Consider the following 27,668-nt stretch of genomic DNA (forward strand, 5'->3'; position numbering starts at 1 on the left):
CACGATCCTAACAGATCCTATCCCACATCCTATGACCCGTTCAAATCGGATCGAACAATGGCCCGAGACCTGATTTGATTTTCGAACAAAGAACGCAACAACGCATTCATCCCTTCCCGAATCGAAACATCAACAACCCACAATCCCACAATCCAATGGAACTAATTACTAATCACGTGTCGGCCGTTTAATCGTGTTAATTTCGGACTAACCGCAATAATGGCCAGACAAGATTCGTCGGATAACGTGTTCAACGGTGCATGTGATCCGCGACGTTTCGTTTAATTGCGGCGCCCTCGCTTCCGCCATTTCCTTCAATTTTTATCATTTTTCCCGGCCACGGGATGCGATTCGCCGCCGAATGCCCGTGAGCAAGAGTGGAGAGAAGAGGGAGGGTGAAAACGTTGGAGAGTCAAATGGGGAAAGGGGGGTAAAAAAAAGAAAGAAAGGGAAGAGGGAGGGAAAGGAAAACAAACGAGAGGAAAATTCACGAATTCGTGTACGTGAGACGTGTTGGTTTATTTCATTTTGGGTAAAATGAAAATTTATATGTTTCCATTTAAATCGATCCGTTGGAAGATTTTAGAGAAATATCGAGAAATATTAGATCTAGAAATTATTACTATTTGGTCTTTTTTTTTGATCATTTATAACTTTTCTTTCGGACAAATTTCGAATTGTCTGATGGAATAATGTGTTTTGATTTATGTATGTTGATTATGTATATTGTTTTTCTTTTTTTTTTTTTATGTTCGTTCTAATGTTCCAACGATGTGCATTAGTCGAATGACGTCGAAACGATTTAAAATACATCAAATAAAGTCCGGTCAGAGAAGTAATTCATAAATATATTTCTTATTTATAAGGAAATATTTCTTTTTCTTGCAAAGTATGTGCTAGAAGACTTACTATGTTCTACGACCAGTTTTTCCCGTTCGAATTCATTACTCTGGAGGATTGGAACAAATAGTATATTACACTCTTCTTATGAAATAAGATGTTACAAATATTTGAATCAGAGTTATAAATCATTCAATGGATATATATCATTTGGAAGAGATTTTTTTTAAAATAAAATTATAGAAGACATATACAAGGCCAACATAGTGTTTTTTAATAGAATCATATCTTTTTAAATGTATTATAATGATTTCCTCGTTTATTACATTATCGAAACGATTAATTTATAATATTTTGAATTTACAATTTTATCTTTTTTTATCTTAGATCAATATTAAGATTATCGATTTTATACACGTTATATCACAATAATAGTTTAAATATTTAGTCGATTGTTATAAGTGAACTACGTCGATTTATGTATTTAAAAAACTTTTTCTTATTACAAAAAAAAAAAACAAAATTTTATATTCTTTCAAACTTTCTTGAATATTTTTCATTAATAATTTCCAAGATATTCGGCTCGGATCGATTCAAATTGGACAGGGCATATATCGAAGGAAAGGGTTGAATTGGCCGTTTTAATTAAATCAATAATAAAAGGATAAATAAACTGTGTGATTCCGCGCGGACGAATTTCCCCCCCGATTTTCGCGCGATGGAACTCGTTACACGAGTCGATGATAATTAAACGGAAACGGCGTTGAAGTGTATCCGATATACCTATATAAATTTTTCATATATCAACCCCCGATGGATTATTGATTCGATGATTTCGCGAGTGATTATTAAAAGCGCGGGGAAAAATATCATCGGGATCCGCTCGATTTATGCATATTAAAATTAATATTCGTAATATTCACGAATGTGGAGGGACACTCGAGGTCCGATTTATTAATATTTGAATATTCGTAGTGGACAGTAGAGCCACGGTTCGTTAATAATTCACCGTGAAAATGATCGGTATTAATTTTGATATTTATGTAATGTTTAATTAAGAGTAAAGATATTTGATTCTTTCATCGGTTGAAAGTGTGTTATCGAATGCTTGGAAGTTTAATTTATTAATATTTGTAATTTGTGAATGGGAAAATTTTGAATAGGTATTTAATTATTCATCGTATTATTGGTTTTATGGTTAATTTAACAGTATCTATTTATTATTTATAATAAGATTTTAATTTTATAGTTTTATATATATATATATATTTTAAAAATAAATTATTATATGAATTATATAAATTATTCTATTAAAAATAAATATATTTAATTCTTAATCCTTAGTTAAAAGTATATATTAAACATGAAAGATATTAATATTTATAGAATAAAAAAATTTTTCGCAAGTTAAAAAGTGTATTATCATAATTACTAAACTTCAAAAATTATTATTTAAAATAGCTGGTTAAAAATTTGTTTTTGTTTTTCTTTGATTGCAATTTGTAATTTGAACATTAAAAAGAAATTATTATTAATATAAAAATAACTCTTTAATAATTGTATGGAGGTATAAATATTGGAAGATTTTTTTTTACGTTCACTGTGTATAAAATATATAATGTATGAAATATCGAAAGTAATTGTGGGACTCACCTGTGCATCTGCGAGGATGCGTCGCATCAAAGCCAAGGTGGGGTGCGTTGTGAGGTCATCCTGGAGGGCAAGTGCTTCACCTTCTTTGTTTAAGCGGTTTAAAGTATTGAGGGCTGAAACAGAATACAAACAACCTCATAACGTCATCTGGTACAATGGATATAAATAAAAGAATATAAGAATAAAAGGTACATATCGCACACTTGTTCCAACATAATTTAAAATTTACAATTTTTGATTTATTGATATGGAAAAAAAGAAGAAAAAAAAATATTATTGCCTGTATTTTTTTAATTTGATTTTATTATGACATATTTTTAAAACGGATCAAATTATTTGAAATTGTTTTCTTTTAAAATTGTATTTTTTTTTTGAGTTATGGTTGTAGCATGTGTACAATACGAAAGAGATGAGAAATATAAAAAATGAAGAAACAGAATGTATAAGCAAAAGCGAAATTCTACGTATAAATGTTACTATCTTCTTCTCATTACTTTTATTTGTAATATAATATAATGAAATGTAATAAATTATATATAAGTTTTATAAATTTCATGATAAGGTTTGTAATAATAAAAAAATTGCTTTTTAAATTCTCATTGAAGTTTATCATATTTCCATATTTTACTTTGATTTAAGTGAATTTTACGAATTCATTCTCATAAATTAATAGAGGAAAGAAGAAACTTTTTGAAATTTAAAAATAATTTACACTGTTTTATAAGTAAGAAGAATTCAAACAAGCGAAAAATTTGTGGAACTTCTTCAACCCTTAAATGAACTTCACAATAACCTCAATCCAATGTCCCAATTTCCAATATTAAGAGATTTTAATTATTTTCCTATATTTTTTTTAATTTCTAAATGATTGCAAAAAAAATATCGTGATTCTTCTTTTTTATCATATATAGCGTTATATCGAGAATCATGAGATTATCTGAAACATTTCGTAATTTTAATTTTACAAATTGTTATTCTTTCGTTTCTTAACTTCAAAATAATTAATTTTTATAATATTAAAATATTACATATTTTATATTCGTTTTAATTTAGGAAATGAATTATTGTATATTATCTTTAGATATAATAATCTTTAGATATAATATCCAAAAAGAATTAAAGAATTAAGAAAAATTATTATCTAAAAAATATTACAAATATATATGATAAGAAAATAATTTTTTTTGTCTTTTTAAAAAATATTTTCATTTAAAGTAATAGAGATATTTTTTTGTTTCGATGTAAGCCATCGCTGATTAATTCGCTGTAAGGCAATAAGTCTTCTTCCTTTATGCGAAGTCACAGGTGTCTCTTTATATTTTATAGTGATTCAAATCATCGAATTGAATTAAAATAAGTAATAATATTTAAGCATATTAAACTTATATTTATTTTCCATAACTTTATATATTAAAGTTATTATTTTGGGTTTTTAAAGAAAAATAAAAAATGATTTTAATTTATCAAATTATTATATATTAAAACTTATGAGATTATTAATTTTCTTTTGAAAAATTTGAAAAAATTTTCTTTATCCTCTAATTGTGAAAAATATTTATTAATTTCTCATAAAATCGATCAAACCGCTTTAATCAACCATATCTATCGAGTTTGTTAGTCAAAGGTTACCACGAAAAACTCGATACTAACTACAAAGTCTTATGAATGTTTAATAAAGGAAAACTTTACTGAAAGTTTAAACAGTTATAAATAATTTCAAACACTTATAGATCAATGAATTTCACTCAAAATGTTGTGCTCGTTTAATTAATAAAGTTTATACAGGCTTTTGTCGAATAATGATTTATAATAGCCCATTCTGAGATTTTCAATAGATACTGTAACGATATTAATATCTCGATGCAGTTACTCCTATATGAAATTTTCTTCCACGATTTTATACGAAATATAATAATCAAATGATTTATAATTTGTAAAATTTTCTAATAAATTTTTGTTTGTTTCATTTAAAATTTATTGCTTCTATTATATTTATTTTTATAAAATTTCATCAATAATTTTAATTCAATTATATAAAACACTTCAGATATTTAATACAATGTAATTGTTGATTGAACAATTGTTAGAATTTTTTATTTTATTATATATATAATAATTTTAACAAGTTTGTTCTATAATTTATATTTTGAATTATAAATGAAATTTATTTGATAAATAAATTTATTTAAAATAATCATTACGAAATATAAATTCACATTTATAATAATAATAATAAACGCGAAGTAGTTTTCATAGAATTTTACCATTAAATTATATGAAAATTGCCTGTATTTAAATTTAATTTATAAAAACGTGGAACATAAATTACTTTTACAACCAGATATTTTCCAATCTTTTTTGAGACACGATCTTTCTTTATAATAGTCAAATAACTTTCCTCATTCATCCTCATAATTACACAATAATGCATTTTTAACAGAACAAAATAAATATAATATTTCACTTTGATGAGAATTTTTAGTAAATACGAAACATTTAATATAACATAGTTACGAATCTTTAATATTTTTTTAATATTCACTCTAATAGATTATAAATTATTTTCATTCGTTTATTCTTATATTGAAATAAATTGATAAGTGCTGAAAATTTCCCTTATTATCGTTATAAAATTTAATATACAATTCTTTAAGGATCAAATTCTTTCTAGAAATGATAACAAATATTATACAATATATTATAAATTATTTCCATTTATTGATTCTTACGTTGAAATAAATTGGTAAATTGTTGAAAATTCTATCACTATAAAATTTAATATATAATCCTTCGAAGATTAAGTTCTTTTTAGAAATGAGGTGACAAATATTTTTTACCAATTATTTATGACAAATTACATCGAGAATATTTATGCATCCACGAAAAATTTGAATATATAAAAATCTAGAGAATACGTATCGCTATTTATCTCTCTTATACGCTCAAAAACATTGAATGTAAAAGCATTGATAAACAACATAAAAAACGAATAAAAGTAAAAATCCTCAAAAACAAATTTGCTCCCTCCTTGTATAAATTTGAAATCATAATCGAGCCAAGGACACAGGGGCAAGAAACATGGGATCCCTGCCAGCAAGATGGCCGTCGTCTCGTTCATCTCGCATTACCTTTACCGAAGTCGTTGCTGCGACGGGATAATTGAATTCTCGAAGCATGGTGCTCGTGGCGCGAAGGTGGAAAGGCCCGAGGGGTGCCAAACTGTTATCGACAAGTTCGTGAGAGGAGCTCGTTTCGGGTACAAGGGCAGAGGATGTGGCATCCTTTTCTCACACGTGCCCTGGTATATCGGCGTCCGACTTTCTCTCGAATGCGCTTTGATGTAGAAGTCGTGCGAGAGAGAAACTTCCGGTTCGAAATCGTTCGAGACCGTTTGACTCGTTTTGGACGGATTTCCAAAGCGTTCGTGATCACGACCGTTTGTGATTTTCCGTCGTGCTTTCCTATCCTGTTCGTGGTTGAAAGTTGGAAACATGTGATACTTCGCGGTATAAACTCGATTTTATCGTTTCAAATCTCGATTCTGAAACGATTCTGGGATTTTAAGGCTTCAGAGCGAGGAAAAATTGGAAATTGATATGAATATTGAAAATACAACTCAAAAAGTCGATTAATAAGGCTTAATCGATTCCTGAGATGATTTCAAGCAACTTTTTCCTTTGCGGAAATTTTCGTTTTGGCTTTGTTAACGAGTTATTAGCGAAAAATGTTGGCCAATCATAGAGCGTGTACTTGAACGAACAATCGAAATAACATGTGTCGAGTTCGACGATTCGCTAATGGTTCATATTCAACACAAATCGTGATAAATCTATGTAATTTGTATTATTTTTATTAATAATTAGAAATGAAAATTTTTGTAAAAGAAAAACTTGTTTAAAATCATCTCAAGAAATTTATTTATATAATGCAATAATTTTTATTTTAATGAAACTTTACCTATAGAGGATTATGAATTATATATATAAAATATTTTTCTTTTGAAGTTTCAAGATTTTTTCGAATTTTGAATGTAACTTTGTTTATAAACATTTTTTAGATTATATTTTTTATACTCGAGGTAAAAGTCTAATGAAAAATTAGAAAATTGAAATAGATTAGAAATATAACATCAATTATTGGAAACCGAGTTGAAAGTTAAAAGTTAAAAGTTACGTGGGGGTTCGAAATTTTGGATTAAGATGAATAAGGCATTTGAAGAATTTGATATTCAAATAAGTTAGAAACTTAGAAATTGAAATTGATTGGAAATATGATGCCAAGCTAGAATATTAAAATCTGTTGGGAGTATATGGGAATATGGGAATTGAAATTATAAGAGAGTTTGAAGTTTTGGTAATAGAGGTGAATTTGAAGAGCTAAATATTGAAATGAAGTTTGAAGGTAGAAATGAATGGAAAATTTAGAGTTTTGAAAGCTAAAATGAATTAGAAATGTAATTACCAAACTAGAACATTAAATTTAGCTATGTGAATATTATATGAAAATTTAGAATTAAAGTGAATTAAAAATATAATATCAAGCATAGATGTTAATTATATAAATATGAAAATATGGGAATAGAAATTATGAAAGAATTTAAAATTTTGAAAATAGAGATAAATAGTGCATTTATGATGAATTACACTATTAAAATAAATTATAAATTCAAAATTTATAATTTCTAAATTTCAAAAATTATCAATTTTGAAGTGAATTGAAATATAATACCAAGTATAAATATTGCTGAATATATGAAAATGTAAGTATTATAATTATAGTTTATAAATATATTAATATAATATAAATAGTATAATATAAATAAATAGTATATGATTTATAAATAAAGCTTTAGATATTGAAACATGTTAAAAGTTTAGATATAAATTAGAAATTTTATTGAAAATTTACAATTCTGGAATTGAAGTGGATTTAAAATATGATATCAAGTTAGAACATTGAAATTGTTTAAATATGCAATGAAAAATTAAAATTATTGGACAATTTGAAATTTTAGAAATTAAAGTGTAATAAATAAAACATTTGAAGAGTAAAATATTGATATGAATCGAAAATTTAAAATTCAAAATTTTGGAAGTTAAAATGAAAATAGGATATTAAAGCAGAATACAGAAATCGGTTGAATGCGTAGGATTATGGTAATAGAAATTATGGGATAATTTGAAGTTTCGAAATTGAACATTCACAGATTTAGATATGAGTTAGAAAATTTTGAGAAATACATTGAGAACTTGAAATTGAAATTGGTTGAAAATTACAATTATTTGAGAATTTAAACTTTTGACAAAGTGAAATTCAGTAAATTTAAAAATGGAGAATTGACGTTAAAATAAGATGAAAATTTAAAATATGATAAAATGGATAAAATTTGAAAATTAAATATTGTAATGTACTAAAACTTTTGTTAATATTTATGTTTCGAAATTATTGCAATAATATTATTAGATTTATTATTTTGTAATATAATAAACTATTCATTATACTTCATATATCATATTCATAATTACAAATACAAATTTTATTTATTATTATTATTTATTTTTTTTTATAATAAACGAGAAACTAAATAATATCAAAATTTAACATTAAAATATTTGAATACTTATCGTTAACTTCATTAACATTTTTTGTAATTTATTTTAATTTATTGTAATTTAAATTATATTTTAGAATCGAAATTAGTTAGAAGTTTAATATATTTGTGAAAAATTGGAAATTTAGAGAATCAGATATTGAAATGAATTTGAAATTACTGCAAATCCAAAGCTAGAAACCAATACTAGTTGTAAATTTAATAGTAAATTTTATTGTATAATGTAATTACTACATTAACTAGTAGTAAATTTAGAAACTTGGAAATTTGCAGTGCTTGCAGAAAGTAGAATATATAGAAAATATAGGACTTCAGTTAAATAAGAAATAAGTTGGAAATATTTATTTTTGATTGAAATTGGAAAATTAAAAAAAAAAAAACGAATATGAAACGAAAATGAATTTCAAAAGTTAAGTTAATAAAAAAAATTGTATAAATTGAAAAAGATTGAAAAAGATACAAATAATAATGTATAATATATAAAATTTAATTGTAAATTCCATATGTTTCATAATGAAACTTCTTATTAATATTATATGTAACATGTGTATATTCTTTGTAATTTGACACATATAAAATTTTGTTAATAATTTACATAGAGATTAATAATAAAGTGAATTTGGGAATATTGAAAATTCAAATTTCATTACAAATTTTCATACATGATATTAAAATAAAGACAATGATATAATGTACATATATATATAACTTAGAATTTATGAATAAAGTGATGAATAATAAAGCAGTTCATGAAACAGTAAAATAATAATTATTTATGCAAATAATAATCAATATAACATATGATCAAAAATACTTTGCAAATATGAAGGAAATTGAATATAAAACTATAAAATAAATATAAAAATCAAAGATATAATTTATTCTGATTCATTTTGTGATTTTTTAAAAACCAGGAAATTTATATTATTATAAAATAATCGATATTTGAAAATATTAATAATAATAATTTAAACTATATTGTATTTTTAATTATAATATAATGATGAAAAATAAAATAGATCTATGCACATATAAGATACTTGAGATACTTGAGATACTTGATATTTATTATTGAATAATAAAATAGATTTTAATTTGTAAAGAAATCTTACCAATTTTAATTTCAATTATTTTGTATTGTATCTATTACTAAAGAAAAGAGTGAAAATATAAAATATCCTTATTTTTCTTCCCCAGCAGTCTCAATATAATTATCAAGTATTCCCATCACAAAATTTCTCGATCAATCATCCAACTACATTCTATGAATATTTTTCGGGCAAAATTTCATCTCGTAGAAAGATTCTGATCTCTGGTAATTTCATTTTCCACCTTGTCGGACGAAACAAATAATTCACAAGGTAATTGCATTAAGTTTATCCCGCTCGCACCTACGCCCTAGATGTAACATCCTTTCATCAAGAAGTTGCTCGTACCGAGTAATTAAGTGACGAGATAAGAAATTCGTTTCGTTGCGCTTCACGCAACGAACCTTTAACATTCTGGCTTAATTAATTTTCAAATTCGAGCAATTACAGTATGGCCGAAAGCGAACAGCCGCCAATTATATATACAACGAAGTTAACCGAGGATTTTCTCTCGTGCGAAAAAGACGTCGTTTATCAGGTGAAAATCAAATGTTTATTAATATCTTGACTTTTATTCCTGTTTTTAAATACGCTAATATTTTTATTCATTCGTTATAGTTCCTCGATTGAACATTGGTAACAAGGTTTGCAGAAAATTTTTGGATCTGGAGCAGATATCCGGGAAATTCTAAGATTTAAATATTAATATCGTTTTTCAGGAAATGAAATTTCGTATTTTTAGGATATTTCAAGACAGTTTAGAGCAAAATTTAAAGGAAACTATAATGTTTTATTCTATGGATTTGAAGATGTTATTTGATCCTTAACATTGCATAGAAATATCAAATAGGAAAATATTTGTTGTAGGATATTTTAGTTAGATCATGTTTGCATCGAGATTTATAAGAAATTTTATATTTTAATTTCATTTAAGTATGAATTTAAATATTATACGTTTCTCGTCGAAGTGGATTTAAAAATATTAGAGAATAAAGTTTGCCGAAACTACAGCAAATTTTATTCTCTAATATTTTGCCACAGCAAACTTTATCTTTTTTGTTTGCAGCGAGATTTATGGGATAATTTTACGTTTTAAATAATATTGACTTTGCCATCATATGGATTTAAAATTTCTACGTTTTAAATATTAACATCGCATGGATTTAAAATATATTGACATTTGTTACAAGATATTTTAATAAGATTTATAAAAAATTAAATGTTTTATATGAATATTACCTCTAATATTATCTATATAAGAATATAAATTAATCACAATAATTAAAAAAATTTTATACAAAATATTCAAAGATTAATAACAAATTTTCATATATTTCATTTTATCGTTATATAAATTTAAAAACATTATACAAAATTATATATAGGAAAAATCTTGCAAAATATTTCTATAAAATCCTTTAAATATCTTTTTTATATTTTCATAAAAATATTAGGATATTGGATAGATTATCCAAGGCAATGAATATTCTGTGATTGAAAAACATGCAAAATTTTTTTTTGGTCACTTTTTTCCAATTTAATTTAAATTTTGTACCAATTAATTCCAATTATTCATCTATTGAATATTACATTTCATAAATAATAAAATAAATAATAAATAATAATTCATTTCATAAATAATAAAATTTTAAATTTAATAAAATTCGAAAACAAAATTATAACTACTAAATCAAACTGTCCAAACACTTGTGAACAATGTCACATGTTATACAAGATTACACACATTAAGAGAATGAAATGTCAATTAAATTAAATTAGTATCATCCTCGTTAAATATCCATCAAAAGTTTTATTTTTATCCAGAAAACTTAGAACAAGTTAAAAATTATTTAGGAAACTTAGAACAAATTAAAAAATCATCATGATCTGTCTTTATTTTTATTTTCCATTTATATTCCTTTATAACAGATGATAGTTTCTCGTTTGCACTTAAGTAAAACGGCGAAGTACACGCATCGGGTTACGGTCAGGCATTAAAGCACATAAAGGACTTACGTAGGCAACCCTCCCAGTCGGTATATAGGTCTACGTGCAAACACGCGAGCACGTTAAGTGCGCTTGCAGCACGAGGTTGGTATGAGACCAGCAGGGAACCGCGAAGGGGTTAGTCTGATATATGGGATAGCCCGATATTATACGGCTGTGCACAGCCGGAGGAATATTCTTTACGATCTTTCATGGAAAATGAAACCTATTCAATACTTCAAGATATGACGAAAGCTGAATGGTGAACTTTTGGCGCGCGATTCAAATGATGTACGTTGATGGAAAGTATTCTGATAGTATCTGACAGTAATTTCAACGTGATATTTTGTTAATATTTAGTATATTTATATAAATATAAATGTTTAATATATATTATATATATGTATAATTATATATATATATGTATAATTATTATGTATATATGTATAATTATATATATATATATATATGTATAATATATTATATATGTTATATAAATGTTTAATATATCGTTTCATTTGATACGAAAACAGAATCATTGTTTGTAAGAGAAATAAGTGAAACGATATTTTTTTATAGATTCCAATAATAATAATGAAATAAGAGAAGGAATATTTAATGTGATTATTTAAATATTGTGAATATTTATGCAATTTTGACACGCGATTCAAATGATTTTCTTATATAAAAGTTAGTAGATAATGTTGTATTAAAAACGTAAAATATTTATATAAGATATATAAATATGCTGTTTTATTTGATTCGAAAATAGAAAGATTTGTAAAAAAAACAAAATGAATATTTTTTGAAGAATAAAATTAAAGGATGGATCACTTATATATTATGATTATTTCAATTATTTTCATTACATAATCTGAAAATATTTTTTATGATTTTTTACAGGAAAAGAAATCTATTTAATAGATCGAAATATATAAATATATAATATAAATGTAATAGTGAATATTTTAGCGCGCAATTTAAATGATTTTCTTAATTAGATTATTATTATATTATTCTTAAGAAGAATAAAGTTTTTATAGATTTAAATGAAATTAAGATAATTACAATTTAATTATTTCAATTATTTTTATTATTAATACAAATTAAGACCCTTTTTATTATATATGGATTTTCAAGAGATGATATTGAAGTTTTTCTATATTGTTCTTTTTCTTTTTTAAATAAATGTTCGAGGTTATCTATTTACGTGTACGCTTATCACATTTTTTATGTATTCTCTTTAAGCTTAATAAAATAATGATGCGAAAAATAAATTGAAAATTAATTAAAAATAAACAAGCAAAAAAATTAAACGCTATCTTTACTTTTCAAAGTCATATCGAAAATAATTAAAATGTTCATCAATTTCACCAATGATCCATCCTATATAACTCTATTATTTCTGATAGAAATAAAAATATAATAATCAAGAGTATAAATAAAAAAATACAATAATAAAACTATAAATATAAAAGTAAAATGAAATAAAAAGAAAAAAAAAGAAAAATTAGAAAATATAAATCAATAAAGCAACATCTACATTCTTTCTTTCTATTAAAAAAACACGATTTTTGCGATTTTTTAAATCTATGCATCTCGACTTCTCGCAAGCCTTTTTTTTTTTTAGAAGAAAAGCCATTTATTAGAAGAATTCTTCGCAGTTTCACCACTGCGTCCACTACCAAGTTATTATGCTTTATGAGGTAGCAACGGCCAATCACCAAAAAAGCCCCATGTGCACCGCGTGTAATCCCTGTGCCATTTATTTTCCCCGCAAAACTCACCTTCCTCGAAGGGTTGCGCCCGTTTAGCGAACGCCCTCGAGAAAACGCCGCGCGGCTTCGAGGCATCCACGCCGTTTTCTACGGCTGCGCTCATTTTTCTGAGTGGTCCTTCACGGAGCTTGTATTGCCGGGACGGATAAAGGGACCATCTGAAATTGACGTGACACTCTACATCTTTGTCTAAAGAAACCGCGAGATATACGAAGCGAGAGCTTTAAATAGGAATCTCCATTCGGCATTCGGCCCTGTAATCATTTTCTCACTCGTTAATTGATCATATAAATTCAGAGAAAGAGAGAGAGAGAGAGAGAGAGAGAGAGAGAGAGAGAGAGAGAGAGAGAGAGAGAGAGAGAGAGAGATTGAAGTAGTTGTAAATTAAGGGTAGATTTGATTTCTTCATATTTATATATTTAAATTTTAATCTTTTTTTGATATCTTATTTTATTAGATTTGAATTTTAGAAAATGAAAAAAAAATCTTTGTAGACTATTTATTTAAAGAAAAAATAATAAAAAACTTATAATTAAAAATTTGAATGATGGATAAAAAATTATTTATACTGGATAGAATTCGAAAGAATTGTATATTATTTATGGATGGAATAATTAATCAGATTAATTATTTTATTATAAATAATGAAACATATTTTCTCTTATTTATATTCATTTTTTTACATAATTTACTATTTCAATTTCCTAATTCGTTTCATAACAATAGAAAAGCAACATTTTCTACACGATTTTCAGTTAATGTCGGAAATGAAAAAATTAATTTCGTTTCACATATATTATTTTCAACTATATGTATAATCTATTCTTTTCAACATAACAATGACGTTTTGCAATCTATTGCTCTGCTACGTGTCATCTTGCCAACTGAACAATACATTATATTACATCATAATAGATATTCGCACAATATACCCGTTAATTGCTATTCTTCAATTAAGAATTTCTCTTTAATTAAATGTAGATCATCTGATTATGGAGAAGAGATTACAATGAAGAATCGTCAAAGATGGAGAGTAACAAAGGATGAAATCATTGCATTTTAGATTCTCTTCTTTACGTCACATAAATAAATCGCCTTCATAAATTTTCATAATGCAAATATTCAACGATTAATGAAATATCCTTTCAAAGATCGCTTTAATGATAAAAATTAATAACTTTAATATTACTTTTAAGGGATAGAATGTTAAATATTAAAAACATTAATGAATTTTATTATTTATAAGAAGTATGATTATTAATTGATAAAAAAGATTTAATTAATGAATATATAATCTTAGATAAGAAATCCTAAAGATTCTTCAGAAAAAAAGATCAATAGTTAATTATAATTAATAAATAAGATAGCATATATTGTAGTTAAATTTTCATTTTATTATTTATATATTTTATTACTATAAATAGATAATATATAGATAAAAAAAAGTTGAACGAGTTAGTTGTTTTTTTATTGCTACATTGATAGATTAAATTAATAAAATAAAATTGTAACTGAATTACAATACAATATTTAAAACAAAATATTACACAATAAATCGAATAAATGTTTGCAATAGTTATGAATCTCTAAAAATGGAATTATATCAGAAACATCTAAAACATCTTTTCTAAATAATCTGATACAAAAATTTGCAATTATAAAATTTTAAAAATTAGAAACAATTTATTTTTACGTAAAAATTGTATAATCTAAAAAATATATCAAATATTTAGACTTTAAATTTTCCAATAAAAAATTAAATTGAAAATATTTAATCAATCCTGCATTATCTAATTTAATGGGGTAATTGTTTAACAATTACGTGAAACTGACTAATATTTATATATAGGTTGAAAGCCTGATAAGTCTTATTTATCGACAAGTCGTAATCATTATAATGTAAGCTTTGACAATTTATAGTTATAGCTAGAAGGGAACAAGAGCAGGATAACATCCCCTAAAAAGGAAGCTTATACCTCCCCTATGTTACGAGGGTACTATGTGCATTCACTTCCCCTCTCGAGGAGAAACTCGATATTCGTTCGTCATAATTTATGATTCTCGATATTCGATCGTTCAATAAATCTTCGTTGTGTACGGTCAAATTTGCTCATTGATTTATACTTAGCTAATTGTAGTCATAGAAGCAATAACTTAAAATATTGTCGATGTATAAGAAAAGTTGATAGTCAAAAGAAAAATTATTTATTTTTCTTTTTTGATAAGTAACATATAAGCAATTTTATAAATTTTAACTATTAAACTATTTAATGTTTATAATTTTTAATCAATAGGTATAATTTATGTATTTAATTTATATTTTAGATTTATCGAGACTTATTAAAACTTTCAGAAATTTTAAATATTGTATCATGTTCATATTTTCATTTCTCCATATAATGCATAATAATTTAATATTTCAAAATGCTTTATTTATATTATAGATTTATTACTACATAATATTAATATTATTTTATTTATATAATAATTTGTTATTTATAGTTAAATTCATTCATATAATAATATTTATATAACCATGTAATTATCACAAAATCATATGATCATTTAATCATTCAAGCAATCATAAAATATCCATACATTATATATATTACATCATATATATATATATAATTATACAACCATGTAATAATATACATAGTATAACAGCATAAAAATTTTTTACATTAGATAATTACAAACAGTTATCATCAATAAAGAGTATTAATATGGCAATAATAATAATAAAAAATAAAGTCATAAATAAAAGAACTTGAATTTAATGATAATTTAAAGAGTCATAAATGGATTAGAATTAAGGCGAATGGAAATAAACATTACAGCAAACATGTTACAAAATGGGCGAGTAATTTCGATTATTACGGACAAACGGCTGCTGTTGTCACGTTTATTCCAGCCATAGCTATTTCTAATGTGCACGACCCCCCGGAGTTCAATTCTGAAATGGACATACTGGTTTGCCGATCCCTTTTGTCAAACGGAGGGAGCGCTCGGCGGATGACAGTTTCATCTACAGAATCGAGACCAAAGCATGTACAAAATACCGATTTCTCTTCTTTTTACCAGGTAAAAATGTTGTCTGATATTTATCCATAAAATATTTTTAAACGATTATGATAAGTATAAATATTATACATTATATATACATATAATATAACAAAAATCTAATTTTTAAATGTTTTTAAAATGATTATAACATAATTATGAATATTACGTTATAAAATATAAACTGAATATTTAAAAACTTTATAATAAAAGTTTAATTTTTATTCAAAAAATGTTTTTACTCTTTTTTATTGTTATTTCTAAAGATGCATTATATTATGCTACTATTATTATTATTATTCAAACATCATTATGTTAATTCTTTATTTTTATTACATTAATTTTTTATTCTTGTTATTATTATTTATTTTAACATAAACACAAACAATAAATGAAATAATTTACAAGAATTTTCATAATGTGTATAAGTATATCTATACAACATAATCTCAAAGTGTACACAACTCAAGATATTAAGTAAATACGACATAAATATAATTTCAGTTAAAGCAAAAAGGATTTTTACATAAGAAGAAAAGAGTTAACATTGATAAAAAATTAAATTTAACATTGATAAAATTTTTTTCTCTCATCTAACAAAAAAACACAAAATACAAAATTCAAAATTCGAATCGAACGAAAAGAAATATATATTTGATTTTCGAGGGCGAGATGAAGGAAGGAAAATCTCGTTAGAAAATTCCATTTTTGTGCAAACAGTGAAAAGCTCACGCGTATATACCATTCCAACGATATCCATACTATTCCATCGACTCCTGTTTCGCGTGGAATGCAAGTTGGATCCTTCCTCTGTCAGAAGTTTCAGAATGGATGATAATTCTTGAAACAGAAGCACCTGATATACGTGAACGCGAGGCGAAAACTCGCGAGACGTAAATTTCGTGGATTGGCTTTATACCAGTTCGCTTGTACTTCGTTGCCGGGGGATTTGAAGTGTAAAGTTGCTTCTTTGTCAATTCATCTGGATATACAGTACGTGCGAAGGGTATGAAGGAAAGATTAACGAGATTTCCCTTAGGAATCGATGTACGTATTGCATTTCGAATAAGAAATCGTGAGTTTATTATTAATTTTTAAATGACAAATGAGCATAAGATTATATCTATTTATCTATTTATTTATTCTTTTTTTTAAAATTTTTTTTTGTAGATATATATACATGTACTTTAATGTGTTGATATTAAAAGTTTTTTCTATCATTTTTATATTATTTTATGTATTTGTATTTTCACATTATTTTCATATTAAATATTAAATTTTTATACCCATAAGAGAGTATTACAAAATGATATGATGTTTAATGTATAAACTTGGACCTAATTAAGTAGCATGGAATTAATGTAAATAATATACAATGTTATTATTATCTAATACTATTATAGTTATAAATACACACATATATGAAAGTATAATATAATAATATTGAAATTATGTAACATTACTAGCAGTGTAATTAATATTAAAATAATGTAATAAATACAATGATTTACAAATTTTTCTTTTGTGTGTAAATAAATTGCATACAATAGACTATATACCTTTATTATTCTTAGATAGATAAGGCTTTACATATAATTAAAGGAAAGAAATGAGAAGTTAATTTTAGTCAAATTTCTAGTCTTTTTTACAAATAGAAAATATAAATATACATAAAGCAATTTAATATGTATAGAAAAACCTAACGATGCATTAAAAATAGGAAATTACTAAAGGATAAATAAATTATAAAGTTTAAATTATTGGCAAGTTAAATGATGAGTTAATAAGTTATTTTTAATTATCCTTGAACTTTTTATAGTAAAAATATCAATATTTTTAAATAGGTTAACAAACAATTATTGATATGCATTATTGAAGCAAGGAAGTGAACTTTAAAAAGAAAATACTACCAAAATAAAATAAATGTATATTCTATCTGTGTACGTAATAAAATATCAAGTTTCTATTTTCTAACATAATACATTCTTAAATAAAAGACAATCATACTATATAGAAAATTATTATTATAAAATAATTAAAATAGAAAACTTCAAAAATTAAAAAAACTATTAATTATTATTGCTTTAATAAATATAATGAATATTCATTTATATTGTTATATTCACATTTTATTATTATTTTTTTAATAAATATAATGAACATTTATATTGTTATATGTATTCACATTCTAAATTTATTAATTTTATACAGAATAAATAATGAGATGAAAGTTGTTTGATTTCATTAATAATCTAATTTTTTTATAGATATAGAAAAAATATTAAGGTGAACTTTTTCTTTTTATCATTTTCTTTTTCAATGTTACTTTCTTAACTGTAACTTATAAAAAAATTTCAAATTTTATATTCAATTTCAAATTTATATTTCAAGAATGTCATGAAATATCACCTTACAACGAAAGTTTTACTGTAACTTTTTAATCGTATTAAAACGAAATTATAAAAGTATCTTGTAATACATAATAGATATATTGATCGTATATTTACAATAACGACAATACAACTATACTTACAATTACATCAATTTATCACTCATTATCTTCCAAAGAATAAGAAAGAATCAAGAATAAATTTTATTTCAAAATTCATTCGCATCTTTTCTCATATCTATCATTTCACTTAAAAGAATATATATTCTCTTGATATGTGCAACAATAAAGACAAATCACAACCTGTGCAACATTAATTCTGAAATATACATCGCAGATTCCCACTATCTCAGAATAGGGTGGATAATGCCTATATAATTTGTATTTACGAGCCTCTGCAGAGCCATTGCATCGCATTGCTCAATGGACCACACATCCTTTTAAAAGAATTATATCGATCGATCGGTCGGACAAAAGGAGAAGGGAGGGGTGATCCATGATTTCCAGTGACACGAGAAATTTCTCGTGTCGGGAAATCTTCACTGCGATTTTTTTTATTATTCTTTTTTTTTTATTCGAATCTCACATTTCTTTTTCTTTTTTTCTTTTTATCCGAATCTCATTAACAGAAATAGGTTTGCCTCGTATAGATCAGTCAGAGAGCATGATTTACACTAAGGTTTCGCGACATAAAGTAATATCTAGGTCGACCAATCCTTGAGGAAAGTTAAATTAGAATTAGAATTAATACGATTAAGGAATAGTAAACAGCCATCGTTTTTTTTATTTAGTTATGCAAATATTTTTCTCCTTGTTTATAATAGGAAAATTAGATTAAAATTATGACAAATTATTAAATAATAATGTAACGCAATAATATGTATCGTGTGCATATTTTAATATATTTGCGTGATTCTTTGGAGATCGATTTTAAAAGTCTATAAAAATATTGAAACTTATTTACAATTCTTCAATTGTTTATAACTTAATAAATAAATCTTAATCAACATTTTTGTTGCTTGTTTTTTTAGTCTCTAGAATCGATTCTACAAAGATATTGTATATATTTTATACAAATATAAATGAAATAAATAATATAAATTTACAATATAATTCATTTCATTTTAAGAATATTTAAAAAGTTGGATAATATAATTTAAAAATTGGATATTATAATTTTTATCTATTTTCAAAAGATACTTTATCATTAACAAGTTTTATTATTTAATAGATTTAAATTCTTTTTTACAAATTTTGTATTGTACGAAATATTTCTTTTTTATATTCATGCGAATAATATCTATAATTACATTACAAAATAAGTTATATTTATTTCAAATCGTAAAATAGATTTCATTATTATGATTGAAAACGAGTATTTTTTTTTTTTTATAACTATGAATTTATCTCATAGATAAAAAACTAGATTTACTATCCCGAATGAATTATTTTATCTTTTTTAAATATCTGGGTTAATTATTTTTCGAGTTGTATAATTACATCTGTACACTGCAAAAGCTCAACAGACGAGAATAAAGCCCTTCGAAATAGGTAGGAAATGCTTGAATTCTCAAACTTAATCCCAGTACACCATTAACAATTAATTAGCGACCTCTATAGCATATTCTCTTGTATTACGTTTGCTAAATAGAAATAGGTCGTGCTTGTGCAAAGAAAGTTTTCCGTTCAATCTTTTTCCAGCCTTTTCGAGAAAGACCCTTTCTTTTATTCAAGGAATCCCCGCTGCAATATCTGAATTCGAGTTAGATTTGGGTTATAAGTCTGCACTTGTATTCGTAAAGGATACAAAGCATTAAATTTTTGAACGGAATTTATATCGACCATTATGCTATTTTATCTCATATCGAAGGAAATTTTTTAATTTAAAGAGAGATAGTAGTGAGATAAAAAAATATGCGAGAAAGAAAAATAATAGTGAAATAAATAAATAAAAATATGAATAAAGTATTAAGCAAAAAAAAAAAATAAGAAAATGATAATAAAATTTGTAAATACTAATTTTAAATTTGTAAAAATTTTAAAGATACTTTCAAAAATTGTAAATATTTTCAAAAAAAAATGGAATATCGATCTGTCTTAATTTTATTTATTTATAGAATTATCATATAATTCATCGTATATTTTCCCATATAATTTCTATATCTTATTCTTTTTATTGAAAAAATTATATAAATCTTTTTATATAATTTCAAAAATATTTTTTATTTGATAGAAAATTCGAGAAAAGGAATATAGAATAGGAATTAAATAATATAGAATAGGAACATAGAAAAGGAATTAAATAGATTAAGTTACAAAAAAGAATTCTGATAAACAGAATTGATAAAAGACAGTTCATTGATAAGTTTATTTCTTGTACGTGTTCAAAGAATGTTGTTATCGTATTCCGTGTTACATGCGTAATCTCATTTAATATTCATGAGATTCTGTGATTTAATTATCACAACTGTAGACCGTTCTTGCAATCTTGCGAGTGTAAAATTACATTTGAATAAACAGAAAGAAGCTTTTTCCTAACAGCTTTTTTCTTTTTTTTTTTCACGTGTACAATTTATTTTAATAGTTGAAAATTATGATAAGAAAATTACTTGTTATATTATCTTTTAAATAATTGAGATCTTATGAAGAAATATTATTAAAATATCCAATGACAATTTATTCCTTTTTTTTTATATAGAGATATTTTATTTTATAAACATTAATGATAGATTATTCATATGTGAATATATTATTTACTATTCTGATTTTAAATTAATTATAAATTAATTGTGAAAATAGGAGTCAATGTATATATGCTATTTTCAAATTTATAACAAAGATTTGTTGAAAGATTTATTAAGATTTTTTAAAGATTTTATTAAAATGTTAAGTATACCCATTATTATTTTGTATTAAATTTTCAAAAAGAATTCTTTCTTTATTCTTAACGTTTTAAAAATTCCTTATAACATTAATTTAGACTTTAATAGCAATAATAATTGCTATAATATTCACTCTTTAATATTCTACGATAAGGAAATTAAAAAACTTCACTTTCGTTAAGAAAAACGAAACGAGGAATTTTAATTAAAAATTATGATGACGTGATACTTTCTTTCCGCAAAAAAATCATGAATTTTATTAATTTATTCCTAATACAAAAATGAAAATATAAAATATACAGTAGATATAAGCTAACATATTTCAAGAATTAATGAATTTAACGAACTTAAGTTAGATTAGAATTTTATAACTTCGAAAAATTTTTTCGTGAAATTATTATAATATCTATAGTATTAATATTTAATCAGATTTTTTAATTAATTAAAAAATTTTTTTAAGCAAAGATCAGATTCTATAATTAGGAAAACTTAAATTTTTAATCATTAGTATAATATATTTAACGTGATAATTTTAAACGCGCCATTAGAGGGTTGAAATTATCACAAAAGCTTACGTGGGACAATTAACAATGTCATATAACCTCGATACTTGAGAGAAAGAAAAAGAAAAAAGAATATAACGATCCTCTTAAAGAGTTTTCTTTGCGTTTTAAAGAATATTTCATGTTTATGCCTTCCCTTTCATTTTTGTTTGAGCAAAAACACGAGATGGAAGAAAGAATAAAATTTGAAAAAGAGAAGAAACAGGGAAGAAAGAATTCGGATGTAAGAGAATCACGTCGTGGATTCCGCCTAATGCAAAAGTAACGTAATAATTAGCGGGTGGGTAGCTCGCTAATTAAGGAGAAAGCAGAAGAAATAAAAGGCTGCCTCGTTTTACCGGGAATAGTTAAAACGCCGCTTTCGTTCGCGCCTATTTTTCTCAACTTTTCCTATGTTTGTTCTTTCCACGCCTATTCGGGTGCATCCGACACCTGTTCCTTTGACAACTCGACGCCATTGAATCATCATAATTGTCGTCGAAAAGGGAAAACAGAGACACAGAGAATTCGACAGTTCTACTTACAAAAACTAGCAAATGCAGAAATTAAATGAAAAAATAAATTTACATAAATCTTAATGTGAAAAAATTGGCACTTATATTTTAAATCATAAAAAGGTAAAGATATTATATATAAGAAAAAATTCGACAATTAAATTTAGAAAATAATAAATTTACAAGTTTTAATTTAGTAATAACTTTTAAAATAAAATATAAGATTCAAGAAATTAGATTTAAAAAAAATAGCAAAAATTAAAATTTATAAATTGGAAATTGAAAAATTATAAATAAGAAATTATCAAATTAAAAATTACAAAACCAAAAATTATACGAATAAATTAATATTTGAATTGATTCTTATATTACAACAAAGAATATATATTTTTTAAATTTTCAACGATTATTTTATCTATTATGCAATTATTTATTTATTTAGATTTTTAGAAATTTTTAAACTTTTGATTTTAAAAAATTTACAATTTTTATCTTTCAATTTTAAAACTTTTAAATTTTTAGGTTAGGTTATTATTTTTCTAATTCTTTAGATTCTTTGAAGTTTTATGTCATTCTTGTATCATTTTTTTAGAATATATTCTTTTTAAACATAATCTTTTAAAATAAGATCAAAATTTTATAAAAATTGATTCCATTAATCAAATCGAATATTTTGAATTTTACGAGTTTTATTTGTGAAATTAAATTTTTCTACTATTCTAAGTCTCAATTCCCAACACAATTAATTTTTCCATTTCGAAGCAAAGATAAATTTAAAATTATCAAATTAAATTTAACACCTATTAATAATTATTATAGTTATTGATGTTTTAAATTTGAACTGAACATTGATACAAAAGAATAATGGAAGAATAAATTGTCCAGGAAATGAAGATCAAAAGATCAAATATGGAACAGGAAATTAGAATCAGAATGAAGAAGGACAAAGATGTCTGCACAGAGGAACAGTGCACTTAAGCTCGAAGAAGGAATTCACGATCAGAGTGGTGTTCTCGATCAACCTGCTTGATTTATGTCGCACGAGAACAATAAGCGTTGGAACAATCTGTCTCGCTCGAAAGAGCATTCAGGATGAGCCTTAACGGTGAAAGCTGGACCGGAAGGATCGACGATCCGTGACCACCGACACGACAATGCAAACGGTACCTAAATCTTTTCCTAGCAGAAAATGTACACCGATACTTTCAACGCGACATTATCGTTTCGATGGGGAGAAGATTTGTAGGATAATAACGATTACAAAGTGATATAAATAGAATTGTGAATTATTTTATCTATTATGCAATTATTTATTTATTTAAATTTTTAGAAATTTTTAAACTTTTGATTTTAAAATTTTGCGAGTTTTATCTCTCAATTTTGAAACTTTTAAATTTTTAGGTTAGAATTAGTTTAAATTATTTTTCTGATTCTTTAGATTCTTTGAAGTTTTGTCATTAATTCTTATATCATTTTTTGATTAAAAATTGTTAAATTAATTTAGATTATTATATAATTTTATAACTTTTTAAATATATATATTCACACTTTTTGAATCTATTAATTTCCAATTAATAAAAATCTTGTTATTTATTATCTTCAATCATATCTATCTTAATAAAACATATTTTCCAAAATCTTAAACTTCCTTTTTAATTTTTCTCTTTATTTTTTCAATATTATTCATTACATTATTACATCAAATCAAAAATAAAATGTATTTCAATATAATCATTGATTCAATAAGGCAATTATTGCAAACCATATCTGCAAAAACTCTTTATAACTATAATATAAAGTCTGTTGGTGTGACACGAGATGAGAGAAAGGTAAGAAGAAAAAAAAAAGAAAAAAAAAAGAAGAGAAATGGAAAGGTGCAGAGATACTGGCGCGCATTTAACGGATGAGAGAAAAATGACATGGACGTGAAACAGAGATGAGTGAGGGAGAGCGCAGCCACAAAATTCATGAATATTTATATCGTGGTTATATCGTAGGCAGTAGCATGCGTTGAAAAAAGAAAAAAAAAAGAAACGAGTTGAACGAAGCGCAAAAGCAGAAACTAGTTGGCACACCTTATAAAACGATTTTAAATTTAAATATTTATAAATACTAGATAAAACGAAAATAATTAATTATTTATTACTTTATTTTTCTCTTTAAATTTATGCGCAGAAAATTTTAAAAAACTTGTAATCCTCTCCAATTGAGAAATTGTTATTATAGACTATAATATTATATCCTAATATTTTATTTCGGATTTGTTTGATTTAATAAAATTTATTCTATTTACGAAATAATACCAATATTCATTAATTATATCTATTAATAATAAAATATTTTATCAAAATATTTACAAGTTAATATTATAATCAAAATAATTGAATTAAATTTGTAAAATTATCCTATTTAATTTTGAAAATTTTCGTAATATTGCAATATTGTATTTAAACAATTGACTTTCTAATATGTATAATTAATATATTATCTATAATTACAATCGAAATAATAAAAAATAGTTTAATCAAAAATAGACTATAAATAATGATTTTCAAAATGATCAAAAATCGTTCAATTGTTCGTTTGATTGTTATCGTATTTACAGGGAGAATTTTGACCAATTTCAGGTCAATCAACTCGATTTCAAATTTGGTTCATGTAATGATGTAAACAGTGGTTTTACAATGATGAAAACAAACAAATTTATCACTCTCGAATCGATAACTTGATTTAGTATTCACAACATGTAACAAATCGTACGAACACTTCTCTAATTATTAGCTTTATTATTAAGGTAATTATTATTAACGAAATCTATTATTAACAACTGTTATTGAAAGTTGTTATCTTTGTTTTCATGCTCGTTAATTCATTGCAACGATTGAATTAGTTGATTATAATAGTGATTATATTAATATTTGATTAATAGTGATTATATAATAGTGATCATGTTCGTTATCGATAATAGAAACTTTTCGAAAAGGTATACAGAATGTTAGAATAAAATTTTGTAACATAATTCATGAAATTATTTTTATTTAATTTTTACATAATTTTAAGAACAATTATAATACATGAGAAAAATTATAAAATTATATGTATTACAAATTAATCAAATTTCAAGCATACTTTTGGCAAATAACATATTTATATTTCTTTTAACCTTTCTCTAAATCTCTTTTTAAATTATACATTGTCATAACCTAATAATATTTATACCAGATTATTTCCTACATAATATCAAAAGAACAATTACAATAATACATAAAAAAAATTATAAAATTATATATTTTAAAAATAATATACAAATTCAACATACATTTAGTAAATAAATATATATCTTCTAACTTTCCTCTAATAAACTTCATTTTAAATTACACATTATCATAACTTAATAATTACTATCTGCACTATATTATTTCCCACATAATAATAATCAGCCACTAAAAACAATTCAAATCACACACTTCAAACCGACAAATATCGAAAATAATTACCCTCCTTAAATCAAAGCTAATCGAACGTTATCAATTTTTCATATCCGTCATATCATCGTCACCACGTTTTCCTCTCCAGGATAAATTTAATACATAGTTCGAGTTCCACACGAATGATGCTTTATCATCACGTACACGACGTGTCGTGAAAGCTCGTTCCCTGGAAGATGCACTAAATTGCTTCTTAATTGCTCGCCACCAACTTGCCTCTCTACATGTATACACGTGTTTGCCCCTCCCTCCCCCTGTACACCGTACGCCCGAACGTAAGCGAATGAACGTGGGACGACGAGGACGGTGCGAAGAGGTAAAGGAAGAAAGAGAGAAAAAGGGAAGAAAGCTTGTATGCAAATCCGTTGCATCGTTCGGCGCACGAAAGGTTAACGTATATATATGAAGTTTGATCGTGTTTATGTGATTGGTCGTTTCAAAAGGCGTGGGAGACGAAGCAATTACGATGTCAGGATCCAATCTGATTATATTGTTCATTTCCTTAATGAAACTGACATTATCTTAGAAATTATAGATTAAGGCTCCCTTACAATTAGTTTAACATTCAACTCAATCGTTGACTGATTATCGAGCCTTGTTTATGGGGTGTGATATTTATTTATACGAATACATGTAAGAATGCTATTATTTGTATTTTAAATAACACATTATGTATGAAAAAATTATGAAGAATTATTTTCTTGTATTCATTTGAATAGTAATTGACTTTCTTTCATCGTTGCCTTTGTCTTGCAAAATTCGCTAAAAATAAAGAATAATGTCATCCCTACTTTTTCATATCACAAGCATATTTAATGCTTATATTTCAGTGTTTCATGCATTCTCTAAGAATCCTCATACACACATTGTATTATTTTTTTTTATCATACATTTAATTTGTGTATAATAAATATGTCTATTATAATGTTTATTTTTTGTAAGAATTATTTGATTTAAAAAGATGTAAAAATGATATATAAAAACAATTATATATGTATAATTTAAATATTGAATTGGAAAGAAAATTTGTTTTTTTTTTAAAAATGATTTTTTTTTAATATTTTATCATGATTAAAGTCTATCACAGAGAACAGAGAGAATTATGATTTTAAAGCAGAAAATAAATATCTTTTGGATATTTCAAAAATATTGATTTAATATTTAATTTAATTTAATTATAATGATAATTAACAATATTAAATCTTTATAGAAACTTTGATCACAATATAATTCTCAGGAAATTATATGTACATACCTATTGATAAACCTCTTCCTGGAAGTCAGAAAGTTCGCTAGTATATAACGGAAGTACGGTTCGTGAGTTCATTAATAAACATATGAGCCTAATTATACGGAACACAAATTAAACGATTGCAATTGATATAGATGCGTTCGAATAAAATTCTCTTTTATAAAAATTTCACTTGTATATTCATTATCATCCTTTGGATATTTTGGATAATCAATAACCAAAATTATTCATGATCAACTCGTGAAGAATGAAAAGATTTATTCATTTCTATAAATTTATCATAATATTATTTTCCCCGTGGTAATTCATCTCAAATTTGAATCAAATTAAACAAAAAAATAGTATAATAAATATCCCACTATATAATAACTGCCAAATATAAAATATATCGTCTTCGAAAAAAATTTCAACTTAAATAACATTAATGCATAACGATTCAACTTTCGAATCAATTTCCATAAAATATTATTTTTTACTTCCCTTCCAAAAAAAAAGTTCGATCATATCTGTCAGATCGTTCATAAAAATATTCGTTTCCACTATTTAAAAAAAAAAAAAAAAAAAAAAAAAAAAAAAAAAAA

At 24.6% G+C, this 27,668-nt stretch overlaps 1 protein-coding gene across 1 annotated transcript in view; it reads right to left on the bottom strand.

Moving 5' to 3' along the window:
• The window catches only part of LOC116185043, a gene marked incomplete at its 3' end in the record, with an annotated part of 126,527 nt that overhangs the window by 28,976 nt on the left and 69,883 nt on the right, over positions 1–27,668 (bottom strand). Inside the window, exons 2-3 of the mRNA XM_031508524.1 lie at positions 12,966–13,114; positions 2,494–2,606 (exon numbers count right to left, since the gene is read on the bottom strand). Of these exons, the coding sequence (XP_031364384.1) occupies positions 2,494–2,606; positions 12,966–13,114 (262 nt within the window). The remainder of the gene's footprint in view (positions 1–2,493; positions 2,607–12,965; positions 13,115–27,668) is intronic.

The sequence above is a fragment of the Apis dorsata genome, unplaced genomic scaffold, assembly GCF_000469605.1.
Source record: "Apis dorsata unplaced genomic scaffold, Apis dorsata 1.3 scaffold_88, whole genome shotgun sequence".
Classification (NCBI taxonomy): Eukaryota; Metazoa; Arthropoda; class Insecta; order Hymenoptera; family Apidae; genus Apis; species Apis dorsata.